Source organism: Malaclemys terrapin, chromosome 5 (assembly GCF_027887155.1).
Source record: "Malaclemys terrapin pileata isolate rMalTer1 chromosome 5, rMalTer1.hap1, whole genome shotgun sequence".
NCBI lineage: Eukaryota > Metazoa > Chordata > Testudines > Emydidae > Malaclemys > Malaclemys terrapin.
In genome coordinates this window covers 120,348,490-120,361,485 of record NC_071509.1, presented here as the reverse complement: position 1 = coordinate 120,361,485, position 12,996 = coordinate 120,348,490, and the positions used below count along the sequence as shown (strand labels likewise).

Sequence of the window (12,996 nt, the reverse complement as noted above, 5' to 3'; positions counted from 1 at the left end):
GAGGGGGACGTAGAGCGGGGCTGGCTCCTACCTCGCAAGCGGCGCGCCAGCCTCTTGGCCCAGGCGGTGCGATAGGACGGAGGGGCCCCGTCCGGGGGCAGGTGTGGGGTCAGCGGGTCCCCCCCGGCGGGGCTGGGACACGGAGCCGCCCCCACGCCGCGTTCCCCCCGCCGGCGCCGCCGCCGGCCGCTGTCAGGCTCCCCGGCCGGGCCCCGGGCACTGCTGGCACCGGGGGAGGAGCCGGCCCCGCGGCTGCCCCACTCCACGTCCATCTCCATCTGCAGCACCGGCCCCGCCGCCGCCTCCTCCGGCTCGAAGCCCGGGTTGTCCCGGCTCCAGGCCTGCCGCGAGCAGGAGGAAGGCGGCGGCGAGTAGGGCCCGCCCGCGGGCTCCTGGATCCGCCCCAGCTCCAGCGGCCCCCCGCCGCCGCCCGGGGAGGAGAGCGCGGCCCTGGCGCCCCCGGCCCCCGCCATCAGCCCGCTGCAGCCGCCCAGACTCCGCAGCCGCGGGCGGGACCGCGCGGGGAGCTGCTGCCGCCCCGGGACCCCCCCAGAGCTCCGCCCCCGGGCCCGGACCGCCCCGTCCGGCCCCCAGAGCCTCCCGCCCCCCTTCCTTCCCGGCCCAGGGTGAGCGTGGGGGAGAGAAACGTCCCTCCCGCCTCAAACCCAGTCGGCACAGACCCGCGCCCCCACTGCTGGCCATCCACCGCCTCCTCCCTTTCCCCAGCCCTGCCCCATTCCTGCCCCCACGCCCCACTCCCTCTCCATGCACCCCCTGACACACCGACATCCTCCCTCCACACCCACGTGCCTCATCTACCGTTTTACCCCTCGCATCCTCCTACCCCACCTGCACCCGCAGCCATCCAGCCCCTGTGTGCACACCCCGTGCAATGCACACGCACACAGACACACTCATCCCCCCCAAACACACACATACCATAAACCTACACGCCTCAAAAATCATCCCTGGTCAGCGCAGGATCCCAGTGATTTCAGTGACCCTGTACTGTAGATCTGTCAGTCACTAATAATAAATCAAGATGATGCTTTGCTTTGTTTGTCAGTATTCTGGGAGAGCTCCACCCAAAGCCATTCTTAGCATTTGGGGTGAGCCTACAATACAATTCTTTGCCACAGTTCAAAGGTGCAGGAGGACTCCTGGTGATTATGATCACAAACACAGGGCCAGCCTGAGGGTTTGGGGAAAGGTTAGTGTGCTTATTCATTGGCCTATATCCCAAATTGAACTGGCTCTTTCACTCGCTTCCTCCACCCCACCAAAGCTTTAGTCTGAGTGTGTGCATGTGTGTGTGCGAGTCCCCTCTTCTCCCACAACTGTCTTTGCACTTTTTTCCATGCTGCCCATTAGGCATGGATAGGGCCCTACCAAATTCACAACCATGAAAAATGCGTCAAGGACTGTGAAATCTGGTCTCCACTGATGAAATCTGGTCTTTTGTGTGCTTTTACAGATTTCATAGAGGAGACCAGCGTTTCTCAAATTAGGGGTCCTGACTCAAAAGGGAGTTGCAGGGAGTCACAAGGTTATTTTAGGGGGGTCACGGTATTGCCACCTTTACTTCTGTGCTAACTTCAGAGTTGGGCAGCCAGAGAGTGGCGGCTGTGGGCCAGGCAATCACCTCTGAAGGCAGCACCATACCATGCCACCCTTACTTCTGCACTGCTGCTGGCGGTGGCTCTGCTTTCAGAGCTGGGCTCCTGGCCAGCTGCTGCTCTCCACCTACCCAGCTCTGAAGGCAGCGCTGCTGTCAGCAGCAGCACAGAAGTAAGGGTAGCAGTACCACAACTGCCCCTATAGTAACCTTATGACCCCCCGCCCTCTACAACTCCTTTTTGGGTCAGGACCCCTACAATTACAATACCATGAAATTTCAGATTTAAATAGCTGAAATCATGAAATTTACAATTTTTAAAATCCTGTGACCATGAAATTGACCAAAATGGACCACGAATTTGGTAGGGCCCTATGCATGGAACACCCTTGCTAAACAAATCTCTCTTCGCAACTCATTTCTATGGTGATGCCTACAAGAAATGCTATGTGCACCACCTGTGTGGAAGCAAGCACTGTAACCACTTTGAGCCCTAAGTTCTATAGGATCTACCTCTCAGTGAGTTCCCATAAACACTATCATACTTTGTGTAACTGAAGACATTTTTGCTTGGGCTGCTAGAGTCAAAAGATGCAAATATCCTAGGCCAAACTGTTAAATGACTCCCCAACCCAGCCCTTAGAGTTACGAAGGCCGTCCAGGCCAGGATTATGAAGGTAGCACAGTGTCATTGTAAACCCTGTGCACTGTAAAAACAAAAAATTTGGTGAGCATAGTTCCTATGCTTTTGCCTTTTATTATAAATTTCCCCCTTCTCCCCCATTCTTCATTTGTTGTTTTTATTTTAGACTTTGTTTCTCTAGACCAGTGGTCTCCAACCCTTTTATGCACAGGATCACTTTTTGAATTTAAGGGCAACCCAGGGTCTATCCCACCCCTTCCCCAAGGCCCCGCCCTGCTCATTCCACTCCCCCCGCCCCCGTCACTCACTGTCCCCCATCCTCACTCACTTTCACCTGGCTGGGGCAGGGGATTGGGGTGCAGGCTCTGGGCTGGGGCAGGGGTGCAGGAGGGGGTGAGGGGGTCAAGCTATGAGAGGGAGTTTGGGTGCAGGAGGGGGCTCCAGGCTGGGACAGACGGGTTTCTGGGAGCAGCACATGGCCAGGGCAGGCAAGGAGCCTGCCTTAGCCCCGTTGCACTGCTGGACTTTTAGCGGCCGGAGATCGCAATTGACTGGCAGAGACTCCAGGGTCTTCCAGTTGATCATGATCAACCAGTTGGTGACCTCGGCTCTAGACTATGATTTAAAGGTTTTAGAACATGTAGAGAATGTCATTTTCTTGTCACAGAGTAAATATTCCTTATGGACACAAATTCTTTTAGCAGTTGATTAAATGTACTTCATACTGGATTAAATTTACTCACTGTACTTTTTTCAAAACTGAGATTCAACACAGAAGTAATTTTCACTGTATTGTTATTGGCAAGACATGCACATAACAGAAATTAACATTTATTAGCTTTAGAATCATGCCACTAGAGGTAAAACTTCCAAGCTACTGACTTAGTTAAAAAATTCAAATACTTGTCAGACTTTTAAGTTTAAAATGTGAAATGCAAAACAAAACCCAGGCCCCTTTTGAAATCATTTACAGACTCACAAAAGTGCAAATTTATTGCGGCCTCATGGATTGTTTTTAGAATCCAAAAATATCTTCTGTCTTTCTTATTCTGTCCTGGTTTAGCAGTTGTTACAAAGCAAAAATATGTTGGATTGTTTTTTAATGGCTGCTGAGTACAAAAGGAAAATACTAGTATGTGGATCCATAATGTGAATTTTACAGCATCCTTGTTTAAATAGGGACAGTTTGAGAAAAATCTTTGGGGGAACACGTTTGTTTGTTTGCGTTACTAGGTAACATTACACATGACAAACTCCTTTTTGGATTTCTATCGGGAGGTGGAGACTGCCAATCACTGTCTTGGGTGGGATTAACAATGGAGTAACTCACTACTTTGGCAACTGAAATGCCTCAGTTTAGCATGCAAGACCCAAAAAGTAGAAATGGTAGTTTAAATAGAGAAGGGGTAGACAGAAGGAAGGAGCTTGTTTCTGCTCCCACTGAAGTACATGAAAGTTTTTGTTAGTGCATTCTTTGGGAGCAGAACTGGGCCCATAGTGGGCAGCACAATATTTAATTTTAACTATATGTTAAATAATATTTTGAGGATACAGTTAAATTATTTTGCAGTCAATTTGTGTGTGTGTTGCGGGGACGGGATAAATCTGAAGTCGTGACATTAGCAGCCAATGTGAGTGTAAATAAATAGTGATGGTAAGATTCCATTCCAATTTGTTGCTAAAGTAATGATAACTCTTTGTGATAATGGCAGAGGTCCCTGTTAATTTTGAATGCATTTGTATACTCTTAAAACTTGTGTGACTAAATATTGTTCATATTTTAGGAAATTAAAGTGGTAACATTCATCGAAACAGATAGCTCATTTTTTCTGAGCAAGAATTGATGAGATCAGTATGATGTGTAGTCTCCATTAATTACATTGACACTTAATACAGATGTACAGGGTTTTGTAGTTTTATTGAACTTACAAAATACAACAAAATATACACTGGAATTCTAAAACCATTAAAGTACAGTATCATAACAGGTAACATTCGCTCTGTGTGTAAAACTATATTTGTCTTGCCTCTCTATATTTTTCTTCATAACAGAATCACAATCAAATAGCACAGTAAAATATGCAGTAGAAGGGCTTACATTTCTGTAATGGAAAGGAGAGCTAATACTGCATACTTGAGTTTGCCTGGTTAATAAAGCTGCCACTAACCACTGCTACAGCTAGAGATCAAAATCACAATGTGTTTAAATTTGCAAATAATTCTGGAAATGAATCTGTTTCCCCTCCTCCCCCCCTTTTTTTTTCTGTTTTAAAGAATGACTTCATTGTCTTCAATGCTTTTATGGTCTTGAGTGTCTTCAGTGCTCTCAGAAGTTTGATTGCTATCATTGACTTCAGGGATACCATCAACCTGTTGTAGGTCCTCAATTTGGGCCCGCAGCTGTTCTGTGCTTTCATTGCTCATGTGACTGTCTTCTGTGACATCAGGTTTGCTGTTGTCGCTGTCTGCCTCCACACTGTCAAGCTGCTGTTGGCTGTCGTTTTCCATGCTCTTATCGCGTGACCTGCTGTTGACTTCATTGCTGTCCTGCATGTTACTTTTGTCATCCAGTTCCAGGCTAATGTCAGATTTCCCTGGAAAGCGGTGTGCAGCAGGTTGGGCTTTGAAGGAATCCACCTGCTGGCTTTCTGTTTCTGGTTTGCTGGCATCCTCCTCTGAGACCTCATGTATGACGAACTGCCAAACAAAGGTAAAGCATAATTAATAGGCATCCTAGATTATGAAGAGCCAATGAATCACTAAACACTGCAATATTCCACTGAAACAGGGTATGCCTTTTGAGTTCAGGTGCTCTTCAAGACCTATAGGTTATTGGAGGAAGGGCACGAGATAGGAGGGGGAGCAGGGGAGGTACTGAGACTTGGCTGAGAGCAGTCTGCTCCAGGCTGGGAAGGAGGGTCAGGGGGGTTCCTACCTGCTCATTCCACCCCTCCCTGTCCCATTTCCTGCTCCCCAGCCTGATTCCAGGCCCTGAGATAGCTACTCCAGCCCCTCTTCCTCCTGCTTTCACTGCTGCACCCTCCACCCACAAGATGTGCACAAGTTTAGGCAGTGGTCAAGCTCCCGAAATATTTCCATTGCGAGGTCGCTTGCCCTCCTGGTTCCACCTCCCCTGAGGTTATCCATGTTCTGCAAAGCACTGTATACATTTACAGAGCTATAACAAATGTTTTATAGTGCTATACGAAACATCAGTTCAGTACTGGTCTCAGGTCTCACACATGATTATACCATGAGGCTGCTGGCCACCTGGAACAGTGGGACTATTTTCCTGTCTCAGTGTGTATAGGAATATAATACTTACTAACTTTAATGAGTTATGTATCCATAACAAGTAGAAATACACCCCTCTAATTTTGCCTGTGACTTGTCAATCTCCTCCACAGCTAATGCCCACAAAGAAATTTCCGTTTTGAACATCATCCTCCATTTATCGTAATCCGGGAACCATTGACAAATGGTATTTACCTTTCCTGCAGCTTTGTAGAGCTTGCTAGACTTCTCCTTATGGTATACGTCTGCCAACTTTGCTTTTGCCCTCATTCTATAGGCCACGCTGTCTCCTCTGCCTGAATTATCTCCCCTTGTGGGGAGGGCAGGAGTTAAAGGTGTAGTTACTGGGGCATCAGTGGGAAAATCGGTGACAACATCCTCATCTGATTCATCTGTGTCATTGGAATCGTTATCATCATGATCACCATCATCTTCATTACTTACACTTGCTGGCTCAGGAAGGCTCTGAAAAGCATAGAAACAATTTGATAGTGTAGCATGCAATTGCATTGTTATAGATGTGAGGTTAATATTATTACAGTGTCTCTCTGCGGCCCTCTCAAAGCGTATTACACTGTTGCACATTCTAAAGCTGAGGCAGGCAGATAAGATCCTACCATGGCATGGTAAACGTGGTAGCAGCTCCAGGTTACTCCCATGATGAGACACATTCCTTGAGCAAAGAGGGCAGAGCCAGGTAGGAAAGCAGGTGCTAATCAGGCAGAATGTAGCAGTATCTTAGAAATGAACTGGTGGCTTGGTGCACTTGTGGAGAAGTGTGTGTGAGCGGGGAAGGGGAGGGGGATCAGCAACTCTGTGGTGTTCCCTCCTATGCTCCTAGGGTGCTGTGGCTCTGGGGACACAGGATCCAGAAAAGGAGAGAATAGCCCTCTGTAGCATGCTCCCTTGAGTTCTGGGTGGATTTCCTGGTAACAATTTGTCCAGAAGTTACTTCTGGTTGGCCCAGCAGTAACTTTTCCACAGCTACAGACACTCCTCGAGGGGATTTCAGCAAACACTTCTACTCCTTCCAGACAGAACAAGCCCGAGGAAACTACACAAGTAGATGTTTGCAGAGTTTCCTAATCCCTTTGTGGAGGCAGAGGATAGCATGTATCCTAAGGTTTGTCCTTCAGGTTTATGTATGTTTTAGTAAGTTTGTTCATTAATTGAGGTTTTGTCATAAATTGTTTCACTACAGATGCAGAATTTGTTTAGAGGCTGACGTTCATCAAATACGCACTTGTGAATCCCTCTGGTTTAACACTATGTAGAATTTTTTGGGATCTACTGTGCTGATTTCTTCAATATAATTAGTTATTCAGATCCCATTCTCCCACCGCTTCAGTGGGAGCTAATCACATTTTGCAGCAGGAGCATAGAGCCCCAGGTTCTGTAAACTGCTGTGCAAATTATAGAAATCTGGTTGCTGTATATTTTATTGATCCTGCCAGGAGTTTTGTTTTATTTAGGAACAGATGTCAGAGGAACTACTTTGGAAGAGAATGTTGTTAGAAAAAATAGATATTGGGATATGATTGCTGCTGTGCTGTATACAATAAGGCTTGAGGTATAGATGAAGACTTACCTGCTGCTCGGTGTCAACACTTTCGTCTGAAGAAAAACAGTCCTGAAAAAGAATATGAAAAGGAAATGTAAATGTGGAGAATCATACCTAATACAGCTGGTAAAAAAAATTATGACAATTTTCACACAAAAATTGTGGAAACAATTCATTTTTTTTTTACTTTTGAGAAATTTTGACCAGCTGGTCTAAAAATGGCAGCAACAAGAATTGTGACACATTTTTGTAGGAAACTAGAAAAATTTCCACCTGCTCTAATTTTAACCTTCTTCTAGGTCTGTTATTCTGGGAGCTGATAGAAGTTCCACACTTGCTATAGTTACCATTGTGGCTATCACTAAGGCTCTTATATGCTACCTTTCTTACTGTACAAAATTTTCCTACCAAAGCAGGGTTTCTATAAATTTCTCTTCTACCCATTTCTGCAGGTAGCTATCTAGTGTGGCTTTAGATACCTGCTGAGGTGGTACCAGAAATTCTTGTGTTTGTGCTGGTCTCACACGTGATTGTGTATGCACATGCTGGTGGTGATGTCTGTGAGAATGATGGCTCCTGGAATCCTGGAAATAATAAGAAGAACCAAGGTCACAATTCAAGATGAAACAGATCGGAGCATATGACTTGAGGAGAACACATATGGTGAAGCTGCTTTTCATGCAGATATGGCATGTGAAATACCTGCTCTCTTTGTATCTATTTGTTTTTAATCATTTACTAAGATGGGAATAAAGTGCAGAAGAAGTCAGCAATCCAAATATACATGTATATGTGAAAGGACACAATATTAGAGGTGTGCCTGTACCAAACTCCTGGAGGTAAACATTCCTGAACCTTGTGAAGGTTCAGATCAGAATTTTGCAGCTGGTTCCTGTGTCAGTAATAATCAGCACACTCCTCCTCCACCCCAAGAACCAAACACATCCTAGTTTTGGGGAAGTTTGGATTTGGATCCAAATGTTGTGGGTTGCACCACTCTCTACACAAAATACATATAATCAAACAAGGGGCTTAATTCTCCTTTCATTTACACTGGCATAAATCAAAGTAACTCCACTGAAGTCAATTTCAATGAGAGGAGAATCAGGTCCAGTGCATTTATTAGCTTACTCATTCCAACCCTGCAGGCAGGCTATCACTATTTCAGTTACTGGTCTGAGCCTGTACTGGCGTGTGACCTGATTACCTGTGGTTACTAGGCAATCGTGGTATGTGAGGCACAAGGGTTAAGCATTAACTGGCACCTGGACCAATTTTGTCATTTATTTTCTAAAGAAATAAACAGAAGGGTCCCTTGCCCAGACAGGATGCTTTCTCTCTCAAGGTAAGAAATGAGAATGTCATTGATTGATATAGCTCGAAATAAGGAGCTGGGTGGTGCTACAATGCCCCAGTGTGATCATTAGGAGGCACAATCTCCTTCAGGGTATGTCTACACAGCAAAGAAAAACCTGCAGCTGGCCATGCCACAGGGCTTGAGCTGAAGGGCTGTTTCATTGCAGTGTCAACATTCGGGCTCAGGCTGGAGCTCGGGGACCCAGGGTGCAGGATGAGCATGCTTTCTGCCACACCTCTTAAGGGGTGCCACATACTCCCCATTGGGCACCTGTGGAGCTGCGTAGAGGGAGAGAAATTATGTCCCCACTTCCTCATTATCACTCTGTGCTCATTTGGGGCGGCCAATGCTTCAGATGCAGTAGGAGGGAGCCCTTACTATCCCCCGGCTTCTTCCCCTCCTTGAACACCTCAGCTGTGGCTAGTCATTTTCTGGACTGTCGGAGCCCAACTCTCTCTTGACTAACATATCTGGTAGAGTCTCAGTGACTTCACTGGGGCGGCACAGAGTATAAGGGCAAAGTGTGGTGTGTGCTTGTTAAATCAGCAGTATGTGATTTAGAACTATTTGACAAATACATGCAGCACACACATCCAAATGCACCATAAATTAACCTTTCCTTTGACACTATCCTATGTTGTGCAGAGCACCTCCTGGCAGGTGCTGAGTGCCTTCAAATCCATTCGAGCTGAGGAGGTGGAGTACTCCACAGGATCAGGCCTTTGGATATTGGGCTGTTGTATACATTTACCAGAGTGTTCTCTCCATGCATTTAATGTGGATCTATCTATTTTTGAATATGAAACTCACTCTTAAATACACTGTGACTTTTGCAAAATATTCTGCAATACATTTAATAGCATACCGTGGAGTAGTGCATCTATAAATATACAAGTGAAACTTATCAAAATAAGTTTGTTTTAAAATGAGGTGTCCTTGATTTTAAAACTCATTAGTTCCACTTCTATGGTAACTTGCGAGATTTTGGGGTGAGCTTACAGCACCAGATTCTGATACCCTTATTGACCCTGAGTCATACCGTACCCTAAGAACAGTCTCATTGAAATTAATGGGTCCATTCATGGAGTAAGGTGCTACTCAAGATGAATAAAAGTATCAGAATCCGGCCCACAGTGATTGGTGTGAATCATTAAGACTATGCCATACTGTAACTCCTTTTTTTTTAAAAAAAAAAAAAGAGTTTGAGTTTAAAAGTTTGTGATTAAACAAATGGATCTATAAAGATACGCAAGGGCACGTCTTTTAAAGGTATTAGGCCAGATACCCAGATGGTATAAATTGGCATAGTTCCACAGAAGTCAATGAAGCTACACTGATTTACACTAGATGAAAATCTGGCCATAAAATTCAAGTTCGGTAAAGTTTTGTGAACAACTATAGTTACAATGAATCAGAAAGTGCAATTTAACATCGCTGAGGTGGTGATGATTAAATAAGAAGTAAAGGAATGATAGAGAAGTTGGATTGTAAAAAGAGCTTACATGGTTTTCTTCAGAGCTCTCTGAGATGGCATGACGCTTCAGTTTACTCACCTTGAGGGGAGAAGAGAGGAAAGAAATTTTCAGTATACATTCACTGTTAATATATGAAGGAAATATACAACTTTTTGCTTGTTGTTACATGTCTGATATACTTACTGGTAACGCAAAGGCGATGCTGATGAGGCACAAACAAAGCACTGCAATCTTCATTGTGATATTTTACCTGGAAAAGATATTGTAACTGTGAGTTGACAATACCAAAAAATTGCAAGCATACTATAGGCTTTTTGTTTCTCTCTTTGTGTTCCACTGTGTTCAGCTGAAGTTTCCGCTGAGGATTCAACCTCTCCATGCCAACCTCTCTCTCTGTCTCTACACCCTCTGCCCCGTTCTGCAGCTAATCAGAGGAGGGGAGCAGAATCTCAATAATCCCATGCCAGAAGAATTAGCTGTGTAGATTTTTAATTCATTACTGAGTCTCTGCTCAAGTGTTACAAGAATTTTAAACCTGACACTTCAAAGTGCTAAGCTAGGAGCTGAGGATGTTCAGTCCCTCACAAAATATAGTCCTGCGATCTGATGATTTGAGCTAATGAGTGGAAAGCTTTAGGAATAAAAGAAAAATGCTGATAAAGGACCAGTTTAGTTTCATATAAACAGAGAAAGCAAGAAAAAATATTTTTTGTCTCCCTTACAGTTAGTATAAATCTAGTTTTCAGAACATAATTTGAATTAAAGTTGCAATAAAATAAATACAAAAATCAATTCATAGGAACAAAAGCTGCTTTTTGGCAGATCAAGTCTTTCCAGAAACTTGAAGCCAAGAGGCCACGTATCTGATTAGGTATTGAAGGGCAAATTAAAAAACAAAACAGAACACCAAACCAAACCAAAAAATGAAAAACCCCATGCAAAGTCTATGAGAAAAGGAAATTTGAGACAGAGATATTTGCTTTTAGGGAAGGAATACATTAGGTGTCCCTAAATCTCTGACTGCCAGAAGGTGGGACTGGACAACAGGGGATGGATCACTCAATAAATTGTCCTGTTTTGTTCATTCCCTCTGAAGCATCTGGCACCCCCCACTGTCAGAAGACAATATACTGGGTGAGATGGACCATTGGTCTGATCCTCTATGACTGTTCTTATGTTCTAAACAATGCATTAAACAGATACTGTACTAGAAGTAATGACATTTCAATTGTTATAAAAGAAAAGTAAAATATCCCATCCAGGGTGCTCATTCAAAGCCCTGCAAGTCTGCCAGAAGAGAGTGGCATGTGATGTGACAATGATTACATTTTGGCAATACACTCTTTTGTTTTCAAGTGTCAGCTTCAAATTTCTAGCCCTTGAGTCAGTGGCAGGAATTTAAACCACCTCCTTCCTCCATCCCTAAACGTACAAACAAACAGATCTAAAGCAATAATTTAACATAGTGTGTTGCAGCCCTCTTTACTGCTCTGAAAGCTCACCCTTCAACAGAGGAATTAGAATGTTTTTAATGCTGAACTAAAAGCTAAACTATTTAAAACTCTATTGCCTGAAGTTCACGTGAATAAAAACTTAACGCAGCCCCAAATGTTAGGTAGTGAAATGTGCATTTACCTTTCTTGGTGTCTGGATCAGAAGGGTAGAATCTAAATTGTTGTTAGCTTTCACTGTGCAGCAGTTCAAGCCAATTTGCTCTGAAAGGATTCAGACTTCCTTTTCTCTCCTCTTCTACTGCTTGACATCTGCAACCTTCTGGAATTTAAATGCTGTTCCAGACATCAGCCAGCCAATCCCCTGGAGGTGGAAAGGATGAGGTCATGAGGTTTCTTGCCACAGTCCTGCCCACATTCTCCTACACTTCCTCTTTGGTTTTGTGGCTTTCAAAGCAAACAAAAGTTACTCTATGGTTAAAACGTTACTTATGTTCAATATCATTAACCAGTTAGAATACACAGCATTCAGTATCACGTAGGAGGACTTCAGGGAACATATGTGTTCTGCTTTTGTTTAAGGTAGAATCAACAGTTGTCCAGAACTCTTTCATTCCTCCTTCTAAACTTGGGAGATAAAAGCTCTTAGTTAATGTGTCATGGAGGATAAAAACCTGCCCTGAAAAAAGAATGGGTCAAATTCTGCTCTCAGTGATGTGTGTGTGTTACCCCGTTGGTTTCAATAGGATTGCACATTGGGCACTGGGAGCAGAACATAGCCCACTAGCTTTTGCATATAAATGACAGGGATGTTGATTTTTATGCAGATCTCCCAGCTGGTGTTCTGCTTCCAGAAAGTTGACAAGCAGGGTTGGCCCTAGAGTCACTGGAGCCCTAGGTAAAAAAAAGGTTTTGCCCTATCTCCCATATTTCTCCCGGTTCTCTTCCAGCTACTCCTCTGGATCCTTCCTAGTTTCATTTCTGCCGTCAAGGATGTTTCCTGATGTCAATTCAATCATTTACATTGGGTACCTTTGGTGCCAAATACACTCCAGAGTACTTTGATGTAGTTAAGTTTTAAAGCAGGTGCAGTCGGATTCTTGGACATGTTTAGGACTAAACATCCACCCACTGCTCAAGAGTGAACTATAACAGGGGTGGCCTTTAGAAGTGAGGATTGAAACTCCATAGTTATAAAAGAGTGATGTGGTACAAGCCAGTTGATGGTCTCAGTACTATTCCAGCAAAGTCTTCCTTAAATGTATTGCCCTAGACAGACCATGCTTAGTTTGTTGGGTGTAGAAGAATCACTAAGTACCCACCTTGATTTCCTCAACACAATAACTAACTTTAATTTGAGACAGAAAGAAAAGTCCAAGTAGTATTTTAGAAAGCAAAACAGCATTCTAATTTCTAACCTGTTGGGAAAGGGGCATCTTTCTCTTTATCTCTGATCTCAGGCAAAGCCAGATTGGATAATTAAACATAGGTGCATACTAGAACATCAGTTGTGACAAGGTATCATCTTTTGTCTGTTACCAAGCACTTCTAGTTAATAGGAATTTAGCAGGTATCCATTATTCTTATTTAGTTAGCCCAT

The 12,996-nt window shown here is 44.3% G+C and overlaps 2 protein-coding genes across 2 annotated transcripts in view; both read right to left on the bottom strand.

Moving 5' to 3' along the window:
* Positions 1-517, bottom strand: part of PKD2 (polycystin 2, transient receptor potential cation channel) — a 42,164-nt gene extending 41,647 nt beyond the window's left edge. The window contains exon 1 of the mRNA XM_054029598.1: positions 32-517. Within this exon, the coding sequence (XP_053885573.1) occupies positions 32-473 (442 nt within the window). The 5' untranslated portion in view covers positions 474-517. The remainder of the gene's footprint in view (positions 1-31) is intronic.
* Positions 518-4,157: 3,640 nt separating this feature from the next.
* Positions 4,158-11,699, bottom strand: SPP1 (secreted phosphoprotein 1). The gene is made up of 7 exons (XM_054031144.1): positions 11,581-11,699; positions 10,129-10,195; positions 9,973-10,023; positions 7,593-7,697; positions 7,141-7,182; positions 5,748-6,017; positions 4,158-4,955 (listed from the first exon to the last, which is right to left on the bottom strand). The coding sequence occupies exons 2-7, from the start codon at positions 10,180-10,182 to the stop codon at positions 4,527-4,529; spliced, it is 951 nt and encodes a 316-aa protein (XP_053887119.1). The 5' UTR covers positions 10,183-10,195; positions 11,581-11,699; the 3' UTR covers positions 4,158-4,526.
* Between the last annotated feature and the right edge of the window lie 1,297 nt (positions 11,700-12,996).